Genomic DNA, 13202 nt, shown 5'->3' on the forward strand with positions numbered 1-13202 from the left:
TGTTTGCAACCCAAACCTTCCCATGAGCCTCTAGTGATGAGTGTGAGGTAATGAGCTCAGAAAGTATCGCTCTGGATCAGTCTCTCCGCTGCCACTATCGCGCTCTGTGTGTTTGCCTCTGATGGTGGAAACGTAGATGCTGAAGATCTTTTCAGATAACTTTAACGAATGAAGAACAGCAGCTCTAATAGTGATAAAGGGGGTTTATTATATCAGGATTTCCTTCAAAGGAAGAATTCCTTTCAGTTTTGTCAGGATTTCTTTATTTCTTTCTTTATTTCTTTATTTATTTTGGATCCTTTGGACACTTAAAGGTAGGGTAGGTGATTTCGGTAAGGCTAGCGATAGCAAGCCAGCTTTGAAAGCATAAGATCCCACCCTCCCTGCAAATCACTGTCCAAAGCCACACCTCCTCAAAACACATGAACACGCTCAGGCAGAGCAGAGACTAAGCAGAGGCTAAGCAGCGACACGATGAGAGACGGCCTCAACGCTGTCCGATTACCTCATGTCTCATTCACCACTGAGAAAACATTACAGTACAAAGCGTATAATGTTACAATAATAATGCCTTCCATTCTCGCTCGGCCTGCAATAGTGTAATGAACACGCCAATATCGTATCATGTCTGCGCAAACAGTTTCCAGAGGTATGCAAATACATACTTTGACAGGCAGGTAGGACAGCCTATCATAATATTTGGACCGATTAATTTGATTGGAGGAACAATTTATGGTCTTACACCTAGCACAGATGATATAAATACATATAAATACATTTAGACCACTTAGTGATTGCTATCGGGGTGTGAAGAGACTTTTAAGTGACAGCATCACAAAAAATGTTTTTGAACCAAATCACCTACCCTGCGTTTAAGTTACACTTAAACATTGAATTTGAATTCCATTGCGTTGGATATAAAATTCAAACCAAGTGGCATCTGCAAACAAATGATAGCCTACTAGAAATTTTCTCAAAACAAAATTATTTAATTTATTTATATAATTATGCAAGTCAGTATAACATACATTATTATTATAGATTATGTAATTATATAAATGAAACAATTATACAGTGTATATAGTAAATTACATAAATTGCAAATAGCCCACCTTGTTGGCAGAGGCTATTTACACTAACTCCGCCCACCAACGTGTGATTGGGGGAGTCAACACTACAAAAGACGCTCATTAAACTTCATTTCCAGTGGCGTAGAGTAGATGGTAAAGCACATGCTTTTTGATGCGATTGACCCAAGTTCAAATCTGCCTTTTGCCAAACTTTTTTCTTCCTTTTCAAATCTAATATCAAATTGTAAAGGCAAATGCCCCACATTTTTACTTTCAATAAAAATGAAAGAAATAATCGAAAAGTTTAAAATAAAGTATCGGCTAGGGTTAGGGTATGTGTAGGGAGGGCTTTATTGTCCCAATAAGGTGGCATCCATTTCATAATTTGAATTAAAATGATAATTTACACTCAATATGTTATTATTGTGCACTGTTTTATAATGTAGTGAGGTACTGAGGTGCAGGTAATTGCCACTACTAGTAGTATAAATAGCAGAAAAGCTTGCTATTTTAACAGTGTAAATATAATCTATAGCTATTTGCACTTAGTGTAAATATCATATCGTTAAAAAATACAGCTATTTTCACTGCAAATAGCCGCTGCCTTATTCTAAATATTTTGTTTGTAATTTAAATATCAAATACAAAAAAATATTAGTATAAAAGAGAATAATTGTGTATAAAAGCATATAACATAAATTGTAATTATAGATATGTATATGTATAATTATACAGTTTATATGGTATATTATATAAATCGTATAATTGTTTTAAATATATGATATCAGTCATTTAAATATATCAAATGTAAAATGAGTATAAATATATAAAAATATGTAATATTACAATGCAAAATAAATGCAATCATTTTTATAAATATATAATTATATAATCAAAAAATAATTATACTCTTTCTATTACATAATGTTATAAATATTACAAACTTTTTTAAATAGTATACAGCTTTTAAAAGTTACACACACATTGAACACACACTTTTAAGCTCCTAAAAGCAAATGAAAAGCCCCTAAAGCAGGCAATGATGACATAATGTTGATTTTTTTGCCGATCTCTCTCTCTTTAAGCTCTCGTATAGTCCGGTCTGATCCGGTCTGAAGTGTTTTAATGAGTGTAGATGAGCTCTCTCATTGTTTCTCGGCATGTTATGATAATGAGATAATGAAGCACTTGCCGCTGATTTGATGAATCTGTGTCTATTCCCCCGTGTGTGGATTACTCACTCCAGCTCCTCGCAGTAACCAGCATTAAACGTCTGAGCGGCTGCTTACCAGTCCTTCAGAGCCGGACTAACATTTCGTCACTGACTCTGTGTTTTTACGTCTTTCTCACTGTTTCTGCTATTCTGAGATGTTTTTTTTCTGGTGTTTTGTGCCACAGCATGTCAGCTGGTTTGATGAATGTGTTTTTATTGAGGCAGTGTAGCCTATCGCCTGCTCATTATCAGCTTCATTTACATATATCACACGACATGGACGCCGGTGCAGCATAAACAGAGAGAGACTTACGAGTCGTCGAAAAGTATTTAATTTCAATGACTGATTATTACCTTGTATTAGAAAATGTTATATAAAATTATATAATAATTTATTATAGGTTAATTTTATGCTCTTGTTGGACAAAAAAAGTAGTCTATGATAGGGTCCAAATTCTGTTTTCTCCTTTTGTTGTGTGATTCATTGATAAATCTCGATAAACTCGAACAGATTTATGAAGAATGAAACCATCTTGACGTCAGCTTAGTAAACTTACCAACAGAGCCGCAAACTAACAGAGAGAGATCAAACCCCTATATATGGTCAGTTATGCAGATAACCAAATCAAGCAAAAGAAAACCAAATCAATCAATCAAAAATAAATGATATTTGGTGAGAATTAAGTTGGGTAAAAATAAAGAAAAAACTGAGGGAAAATACTTTTGTTGCTCAATAAAATAGGTTAAAAAAAAGAAAAGAAAAGAATGGTAAACAAAATACTAAATAAGTAAAAATGGAAAAAAATAAAATAAAATAAAAACTTTTGGTATCCAATAAGATGGGTAAAATAAAGGGGGTAATTATTTTGTTGGTTAATATAATGAGTAAAAATAAGAAAAACATGGTGGCAAAAAAAAAAAAAAAACATTTTGTTGGCCAATAAAATGGGTAAATAAGACAGGAATGGCTAGCAAATTAACAAAAAAAAAAGATAAAAAATTAATAATGTTTAAAAATCATTTTAAATAATTTTCAATAATTTTGTGACCAATAAAATGTACAAAGTAGAAGGGAAATAAAAAAAATAAAAAAAATACTTCTAATGGCCAATAACATTAGTAAAAATTAGGAAATGAAAAAAAAAAAAAAAAACCTGAAAAATGACTTAAAAAGCGAAAATAATGGTTAAAGTGCCCCTATTATGGGTAATGAAAGGTTGATATTTAGGTTTTGGGAGTCCCCAACAACAGGTTGACATGCATGCAAGGTCAAAAAACACTTTCATTGTCTTATAATATGCATTTATTTTTACCTTATTTGCTCAACGACTCCCAAATGATTCATTTAATGATTCATTTTTCCAAACCCCTCCTTTGCGTGACACTAAGCTGCGGCGATTGGTCGATTGGTCTCATTTTCATTTCATCTCTCCTGTAATGCCTGATAAAGGAGCGTTTGTGAGCGCAGTGCTGCTTTGTGTACAGTGTTACCGGGGAAACTGCTATTTTTAACGCTTCAAAAGCAGCACCTAGTGGCAAAGAATGAATTTGCATTTTCATTCAGACCAACCTGAAAAGACCAACAAGTGGACGGGCAATATGCTAGTGTTTCATGTTGACGTCAACATGAAACGGCTTGGGATTCGTTTTAAAAACGACTCGTTTAATGATTCAGAGGCGACTCTTTCTTTTGAGAGACTGTAACTTTATACACGGTGCACTTTCAGTTTTAAAACTTATTCACTTAGAGCTGTGTTACACACTGCATGAAATGTCATTTTCAAAAATCCATAATAGGGGCACTTTAAAAAAGCCATTAAAATGGGTACAAATGAGAAAATACCGTTTAAAAAATACTTTGGATGGCTAATAAAATGGGTAAAACTAGGTAAATAATATGTGACTATTAAATGGGTAAAATAATAAGCTTGGATGATAAAACAGGAGAGGCACAAGCAATATCTAGAGATCAGATCATAGAGACCTGAGGGTGCAAGAATACACTAGCACATGCAAACAGCACTCCAGTTGTCTTTATAAGTCTCGTTTGATAGAGACACATGCAACTCATCTACTGCCTGTGCGCCCTCATAAATGTTCCCTGTGTGTATGTGTGTGCAGTGACGGGTTTCCCGTATCCCGCGGCAGGAGCGACGGTGGCGTACAGAGGCGCTCATCTGCGGGGCAGAGGTCGGGCCGTTTACAACACCTTCCGTACAGCTCCTCCTCCTCCACCCATCCCGGCGTACGGCGCGTGAGTCTTTCTCAGCAAATACTGATCTGTGCCACAGTAATTACATCAACTGATACATAATTAATGCAATTAAAAATCAATCGATTGACTGCTATATTCGGACGTGACATTTTTCAGGCTGCAAACTCATTTATTTCTCACAGGCATGTGACTTTATTCCTGATGCAGCAGTTTTGATGCTCTTGTCTGTGATGATCAAACGCTCTCGTCGTCTCTTCTCTGTCTCACAGGGTGGTGTATCAGGACGGATTCTACGGCGCGGAGATCTATGTGAGTAACTTTGTTTCTTGAGGGATGAGAGCGGAGTGTAATTTCAGTCCAGGATCTCTGGCGTCGATTAAGCGATGCCTCGCTTTTGCCAAGAAACCTGACAACCCAATTCTAGATTCCCTTCAGTCACCACAAACTCAGAGTTTGGCAAAGGAGCAAAGCGCTCTCCATGTCCTCCAACTTCAGCACGCACACACAAAATCATGCTTTCAAACCACTCCTGCATTTGGCAGATGCGTTTATCCAAAGTGACTTGCGCTGCATTCAAGGTGTAAGTTTATATCAGTGTGTGCATTCACTGGGAATCAAACCCGTGACCTTAGGTATTTTGTTTAACAGTTAAAAAGGAATAGAAATAGAAAACTTGACTTGTTTAAACAGCAGTGTGTTGGTAAAATACTGAGGCGAGAGTTCACAGAGAACAAATTGGACTCCAGTTTAGTGTTGTTTATTTGCATGTGCCGCTTGTGCTGTTAAAAAAAAAAAAGAGGTTACGAGGTGAACTGAGAGCAGAGAATTTAAATGAAATGAGGTGAAAATAAGACAAAAAAGTGAGGGGAAAAAAATACATTTGGTTGCCAGTAAAATTGGTAAAAATAAGAAGGAAAAAAAGTGAAAAAAATATTTTTGTGGTCAACAAAATGGGTAAAAATAAGATTAAAAAATGTTATTTAGTAAAATACATTTAGTGACCAATAAACATGGTATAAATATATAAGAAACAACTGTGGAAAAGTTACATTTGGTGGGCAAAAAAATGGGTAAAAATAAGGGAAATATACATTTGGTTACCAATAAAACTGTTAAAAATAAGAGCAAAAAACAGTAGAAAAACATACATTTGGGGGGCAATAAAAATGAGTTAAAATAAGAAGCGAATGATTAATTAAATTTATTAGCCAACAAAATTGGTAAAAATAAGAAGAAACTGTGAAAATGTTACATTTGGTGTCAATAAAGTGGGTAAAAATAAGGGAAACATTGTGAAACTCTTTGTGGCCAATAAATGGGTAAAAAAAATCAGGGGATAGAAAATACAGTTTGTACAGTATAAAAACCATTCCGCCTATGGAATGAACCCACAAAAAATGAAAGCCTTTTAAGTCTACGTCTGCATCTACGTGTGTGTGTGTGTGTTGTAGTGTTTTGTTGATTGTTGGCTGTGGACCCTCAGAAGTGAGAGTTTTGTGGTTGGTCTGCAGTGAGTCACTGATAGGGTGAAGCAGCTTCAGATAAATGCATTCATCTTCCTGCCGGCACTGTTGTTCTCTCTCTCTCACACACACACACACACACACACACACACACACACACATCTGTAAGACGTCTCACATCTGTGTTACCCTGACAGTGACACACTGACCTGCAGGAGAACAAACACATTCACACATCTCTCTTTCGCTCTCATTCTCTGCTCTGTTCATGTCCTTACCTTTTTTTTAAAATTGTTTTCAATTTGAAATGCTGCATATTTTTTAATCTGTGTTTCATTTTATTTTGTGAATTGATTTTATTCAAATGAGAGTCTGTGTGGAATATACTGATGTTTTTGGATGCTAGTGTCTTAGAAATGGTTACATTACTTTCATTTTTTTCATTTTTCATTTTTCACTTTTCTTTTTCATTTTAATTTATTTTTCTTTTCATTGTCCCTCCTTATTCTTTCTGCATTGCTTCCTTTCTTTTATTTTCTCTTTTTTTATGTTCACTTGTTTTTTTTTTTCTCTTCAAATGTTCTTTTAATCCTTTATATTTCTTGTTTTTTTTCTCTTTTCTTTTCTGATTTCTCCCTTTTCTTTTTTCACTTCTCATCTTCTCTCCTCTTTTCTGTAAGTTTTTCTTCTTTGCTTTTCTCTTTTTTTCTTTTCACTTTTCTGTTTTGTTTCTCTTCAAGTTTCACTTCTATAACTTTTCATCTCTTGTTTTCTGTCTTTTGTGATTTTAGTTTTTCTTTCCATCTTTTCTCCTCTCTTCTTCTCTTCTGGTCTTCTCTCCTCGTGGCTCTTCTCCTTCTTCCCGCATGTTCTCTCTCTGTTCTCTCATTGTCTGCTCTCTCGTCTTCAGCGGTGTGGTCTGTTATATTTAGCGTCGGGGCTCTCTGTGTCCTGATAAAGGCATGTTCTGTGTATTGGGCCGGAGGTGCTGACAGTCTGATTTATTACCCCGTGTGTTCGCAGGCAGGGGCTCCAATCAGTGCGGTCCCGCAGGAAGTTTACCACGCCTGCTCCTCCTCACTTCCTGTCCCCAGGGGAGGGGTCACATGACCTCACAATCCCCCGCTCAACCTCTAACCTGATTTCATTTCACTTTCACACCCAAACTTCTCCCGATTCAAATTGTTTTCCGAGTGATGGGAAACCCAGCTCTTCCCGTAGTGCTGGAGAGTCTCCGTGTGCTCGTTTCAGTAACGCACAAGCCGTTCTGTGCTGACTGTCTCAAATTCTCCACTCAATAAACTTTCCGTGCCCAATTTAAATGCGGCACACATTGTCAATGTAAGCCTTCCACACTCAGCATCTCAAATATAAATCAGCAGTGTTATCACGTGTTGCAGCGCCCCCCAGTGGCGCGTCGCGGTCGCTCATGGGCGGTCTGTGTTTGCCAGGCCGAGAATGTAAAACAGTGGCTGTTCTCGTTCTGACGCTCTGATTAATGTGTGTTATTAGCGATCTGTCTACAGACAAATGAGCTCGACTCCACCTCAGAGTCTCTGCTGATTATGATACAGGCGGCAAATCAACAGAATCTGCTCTGTTTTCAGGAGAAACCAACAAGAACCAAGACAGATGTGTTTCAAAACCTATAAAGATGGCATATGAAGGCATCATATGCACACTTCTGAGGATGCTATACAGATACTAGGCTGCAGAATTAACCCTGTACAGTCTGATGTATGAAATAATAGAAAAGTCTCATTTTTATTAAACCTTTTAGACAAAGCATTAAAGAAAAAAGTGTGCATCTGTGTTTATTGTTGAGTATTATAGTATGAGATAGTGAGAAACATAAACTGAGCAAGAATATGTAATTTAGTGCTGATGCTGATGTTTCAATGGACAAAAATTGAGATGAAATTCTGATAGCTTGTAAGTCAATGAGATCTTTATAACAGTGTAACAGATACTTACATCAAATGATAGAAATATCAGTCGTCAATCTATATCTCCAATAATATGTCTTAGTAAAACGATATTTAAATGCTTTATGATCAGAGCTCTGTAGTTTCAAAACATATAATGCAATACAATACAATACAATCATAATTGAGAGATATGCTCCTCAAAAGATGCGATTTGAGATGTTCTGGAGGCTTGTGAAGATCATTCCTCCACAGTGAAAGTAAAGCTGCTGGACACAGACGCTCCTCAAAAGCTGTACATTTCAATATGATTTCTTCTTAAAAATGATATACGGATAATCTAAGTTGTTTCAGTCCAGTAAGTGTTTATCTTGAAATTTTACTAACAATATAAGTAAAGATTTCACAGCAAAGAGACATGTGAAGCGCAAGCTGTATAATTACACTAAAAGGCCTTTTACTTGCTAAAAAAAAGGTCTGAACTATCAATCAGACGACAGAAGGCACGGCTAGATTGTGTGCAACAGGTTTAACAGCAACATTTTGATTATGTTAGTCATTTAGAGGCCTTAGAAATGTATACATCAAATGATGCATTATTTCATAGTAGGTATGTTGTAAATCTGTTGGGGTGGGATAGATAAATGCTAGTTTTGTTGTTGTTTGTCTGTTTTGTGTTGATCTTTTTGTCTTTTCAGGGTGGATATGCGGCGTACAGATATACTCAGCCTGCAACGGCTACAGCGTACAGTGACAGGTACGAGTTCACAAGTTCATAAAGGTTTTTAATTTATTACATGTATCTTTTTCTTTTTCTTTTTTAATGTCACTGCTCATTCTCCTTAGCAGTGGTACATGTTTTTTATTTTTATTTAAACTGACCTGAAAACAGTATTATGTTAATATAGTTATGTATTAATGTTTTGAGAATTTATTAGTGTTTATTAATATAATTAGCTTTTTTCCCCCAGTTTTTCATGTGTTTTTGTCATTTCTATTGTTTTGATGCTTTTTAAATATTTCTTAGCTTTAGTTTACATTTATTTCAGTTTTAGTCATTTTAGTGCTTAAACTTGCTTCTCTACAACATGAACTTTCCAATTTTCATTTAAGCTTTCCATCTAATTTATTTCACATGAGGAGAAAATAAAATACAGTCTGTATAGGGAGCCTGAGTGAGGCAGCAATTTGCTAATGAGGAAGAGAAATAAACTTAATTCAAGACCCGTCACTGAAACCCAAGTCACAATTTTAATACGCAGTTTTGCTTTGCGAGGAAATTTATGTTGTTTTAAAGGATGTTTAGCTATTTTTACCGGAAAACAAAACAGTAATACTGATTACACAGATTAATGAAATGATGTTTTGTGCTGTGCCGAAGTCAGTGTTGTGCTTTCAAAGCAGGTTTCTTGCCAATCCAGACTGAGTCAGCACACTTAACGTCCAGTTTCACACACACAGACATTAAAGTGTATATATCTCTTACGGTAAAGCTGGCCTTTTCTCTCTCGTTCGCCGTTCGTCTGCTGGAGCTGTTGCCCGCGGCCGAGGGCTTGTGTTTTCTTATCTGCTCTCTGCAGACCTTCATTTGCAAGCTGTATGTGGAGAAGAAGCAGAAGAGAGTGGAATATGTGCAATATATAAATGAAAGGAAATGACATGTGTTGTCCTTCCTGTGGAGGATTAGTTCCAAACCAGCGACACGAAGCCTGCGGCACCTCGTTTGCCTCTTTCACCTTTCTTTCCCTCACTCATTATCTCTTTTCAGTCATTCTTTTGCACTCATGCTTAATTTTTCTTCAGTCTTCTTCTCTTTTCTTGTCGTTTACCTGAAATTGTTTCTTAGAAAAATAAAAACACATTATGAGGGCCTAAAAACGCTAAAAGCAAACAAAATTTGACTCCTTATGAACCCGTTCACATCTGAAGTCTGAATGTTTTGATGTAGTTTCTTTCTGTAGAAAGCACCCAAAATTCCAGTCTTAGTCACTGAAAAAAACAAAAATGTACCTATACATACAATTCACTGCTGTATCCAGCTGAAATAGTTGCAGTAAAGAACCAGCAACCTTTATTCTTTTATACACAAATTTTGATTACAGGGGCAGATTATTGATTAATAGACTTATTTCCATGCACCATACAATGTTTTGACCTCAATACACTTTTAAAATAGCACCTGGTTTAAAAAACTATGACATTTGATGTTTGCATCACATAACAAGCTCCATATATATGTATGGTTTTTCTGACATGGTAAGCTTGCTCAGTAGCGCACCCGGTACATTGCATTTGTGATGCGGCTCATGATAATTTGGTATTTCTATTTACTTTAATTAGTGTTTATTTTGTTTTAGTGTAGCATTCACACCAATTTTGGTGAAGCTTCTAACATGGTGAGAATAGTTTTGGTGCGTATAGTGTATTTTAATTTCGATATTTGACTCACATTAGATATTTGAGTCACATTATAGAAGTAAAATAGGTTGTAAATGCTCTTTCATGTTGTGAATGAGTGTTTACACATGTTGAAGCATCTCTTGATTGATGTTTCTGCAGTTATGGGAGAGTCTATGCAACTACTGACCCATATCACCACACCATCGGCCCGGCAGCCACCTACAGCGTGGGGAGCATGGTAAGATAAACCACTGTTATAAACCCAGAAGAGTCAGAAACAGCACGCAAATGTATTGTGCACTTTGTCAGAATTGTATTAAGAACTGTTTCCCACCTTTTTTGTCCACTGCATATGTGCCAGGTGTGTTTCTGTGAGCCGTTTTTCCATGACACGCTCCCTGACGAGAGGAAGTCAGTCGGTTAATGTCTGTTTTTAGCTAGCGTTTGCAGCTAACATCAAAGATGAAGGCACTAATGGGCCGTCAGAGTGAGGAGAGCTCATCTCTTCTCCGCTGCGTCGTTTGCTCTCTATTTCCCCTAAATTAACGAGCATGTAACACATGCAGCAGTGTGCCGTGGGACAGACTCGACTAAAGGAAGGAGACAACAGAGGATGGTTTATTTCCAACCACCTCTCTCTATCAGAAAGAAAAAAAAATGACTCTTGTTTGGCACTCCGGCATGCATGCAATTTCTCAACGACAAGGACGTCAGCAAAACACATTAAAACGAAATAAGAAAGAAAAAAGAAGCAGTAGTAAACAGTTCCCCGGTGCAGCTGCTAGCTAAAAGCTTTCATTAATTAAGACGCTTTGTTTGAGACTCTCTTCATTTACTTAATTAAGACTGTGCCTGTACGCTTTTCTTTAATTCCTGCTTCCCTGCAAATTTCCTTCCTTGTTTCTTCATCAACAGTGAGAAAAATGACCCCATCACAGAGCCGAGAAGCCCCGTCAGTGGCTCCGTTCCAAAACATAGTGAGCCGTCTGTCTACTGCTTACAAAGAGACTGTTCCTGCATTGACAACTGCTAGAAAGAGCACAATTTTTCAAAGTTGAACTAAAATGATATTTTAGGTCAGACTGACCTTTTTCATTTATTTATTTATTGTAAAATTCAATTATATTACAATTGTAATATCATTTTCTCACACAATTTTGGATGGGTGTTTTGTTGCAATGCATTCTGGGATTGCACACAATGGATGCATTGCAAAAACCCAATTTTTTTCCTTAGTATTGTGTCTTGTTTTGCCACAATTAAATCAAAATATTTAAAATAAAATGGTAATATAAAAATAAAATTATGTTTGAAATAAAGTAAAAACTTAAAGAATTGGCAACTAACTAAAATAAAAATAAATAAATAAAAAAAGCTAATTACAATTATTTAAAAACTAATAAAATTACAACAACAAAAATGACATCAAACACTTACAATATAAAAATAAATTCTAATTCAATAAATACTGTATTATTTATTTATTTTAAATAATGCTAACTGATCACATGATATTCATACTAGAAAAAAAAAATATATATAATACTGAGGAACAAAATAACTTTTTGCAGTGTAAATCTGATGCTGCATTTCAATTTGGCCAAAAAAGTTGTCTTAGAAGACTTTGAGTTCCTTCTGAAGTACCTCTATGATGTCTTACCATGCTTTCTAGTTAGGGAGCTCACTAGGTTTTGGAACAGACCCAACTTGTCCATTTATTTATATGTGTGTGTTTGAGTACTGATGCAGAAGAACCTGAGAACTCTGATTTACAGAGCAATCAAATGATCTCTCATCTGTCAGAGAAAGAGCACTTTGGTTTTCGGCTCTTTCATCATAACTGATTAACGCGACGGTGCGAGATGGGAGAGCTTTTCGCTTTTCAAATTCCTTTAATAATTAGTTCCTCTGAGGTTGCATTAAATTCTCTTTGCTGGTTTTCCCAGCGTCATGAAATTGCAGAAGGCTTCCACCCAGACCAGCGAGCGGGTTCCCCCTTAAATTAGGGAGAACTATCCTTTGAAGGTCTCGGCTTTCTGGAGTAAATTACGCGTATGGTCCAGTATCATGGGGTGTGTTCGAAGACCATCACTCGCTCCCACGCCTGCAAGCTTTCTGCACACTAAACTTTAAAGAGAATAATTGTACATGCCTTTGAACACCATTGGAATTCATTTGATGCATCGTAGTTTGAGGTCTATAATGCTTTTAAAGTCGACGATGCCATTTCTGCACAATGCGTGCAGACGGAACGCTAGTGAAATTGCTAGTTAGTGACTCTGTAATGAGATACCAAAAAAAGAACGCAGATCCCTTCATGGGCAGAATGACCCCTTGATCTCATCATTATTAAACTCAAGTTTTGAGAAGTTTTCAGTTCTAAATCAGTTCTCAAAGTTCATCAGCATTAGTGAACACACACACACACCGGTAAAGGAATAGTTCACACAAAAATGAAATTTTGCTGAACATTTTCTCACCCTCAGGCCATGTAAGATGTTAGATGAGTTTGTAACTTCAAGAAAACAAATTTGGAGAAATGTAGCATTACATCAATGGATCCTCTGCAGTGAATGGGTGCCGTCAGAATGTGAGTCTAAACAGCTGATAAAAATATCACAATAATCCACAACACTCCAGTCCATCAGTTAATGTCATGTGAAGAAAAAAGCGGCATGTTTGTAACAAACAAGTCTATCATTAAGATGTTTTAACTTCAAACTGGCTAAAATAGCCCTCTATCCATAAAAAGGTGAAAAGGTCGCCTTGTCTGAATCAGGAGAGAAAAATGCACATATCAAGCTCTGTTTACAAACCAAAACAGGCCAAAAGGGCTCTAAACAAATATGTGGGTGGATTTTGATGTGAGAGACAACGGGAGATAGACTTTTGTGGATTAGTGGGATGTTTTTTAAT

The 13202-nt window shown here is 36.3% G+C and overlaps 1 protein-coding gene across 17 annotated transcripts in view; it reads left to right on the top strand.

Moving 5' to 3' along the window:
• rbfox3b (RNA binding fox-1 homolog 3b) overlaps positions 1 to 13202 on the top strand; it is a 307431-nt gene that overhangs the window by 286576 nt on the left and 7653 nt on the right. For 14 of the 17 annotated variants that reach the window (XM_058769587.1, XM_058769580.1, XM_058769577.1 and 11 more), the window contains 5 exons: positions 4405 to 4537; positions 4768 to 4807; positions 8585 to 8643; positions 10446 to 10524; positions 10648 to 11240. In XM_058769587.1, coding sequence (XP_058625570.1) covers positions 4405 to 4537; positions 4768 to 4807; positions 8585 to 8643; positions 10446 to 10524; positions 10648 to 10710 — 374 coding nt within the window. In that variant the 3' untranslated portion in view covers positions 10711 to 11240. Of the gene's footprint in view, positions 1 to 4404; positions 4538 to 4767; positions 4808 to 6984; positions 8644 to 10445; positions 10525 to 10647; positions 11241 to 13202 lie in introns of those variants that run through there. The other 3 variants (XM_058769581.1, XM_058769579.1, XR_009269999.1) reach the window with 2 other exon arrangements.

This window comes from Onychostoma macrolepis, chromosome 03 (genome assembly GCF_012432095.1).
Source record: "Onychostoma macrolepis isolate SWU-2019 chromosome 03, ASM1243209v1, whole genome shotgun sequence".
Classification (NCBI taxonomy): Eukaryota; Metazoa; Chordata; class Actinopteri; order Cypriniformes; family Cyprinidae; genus Onychostoma; species Onychostoma macrolepis.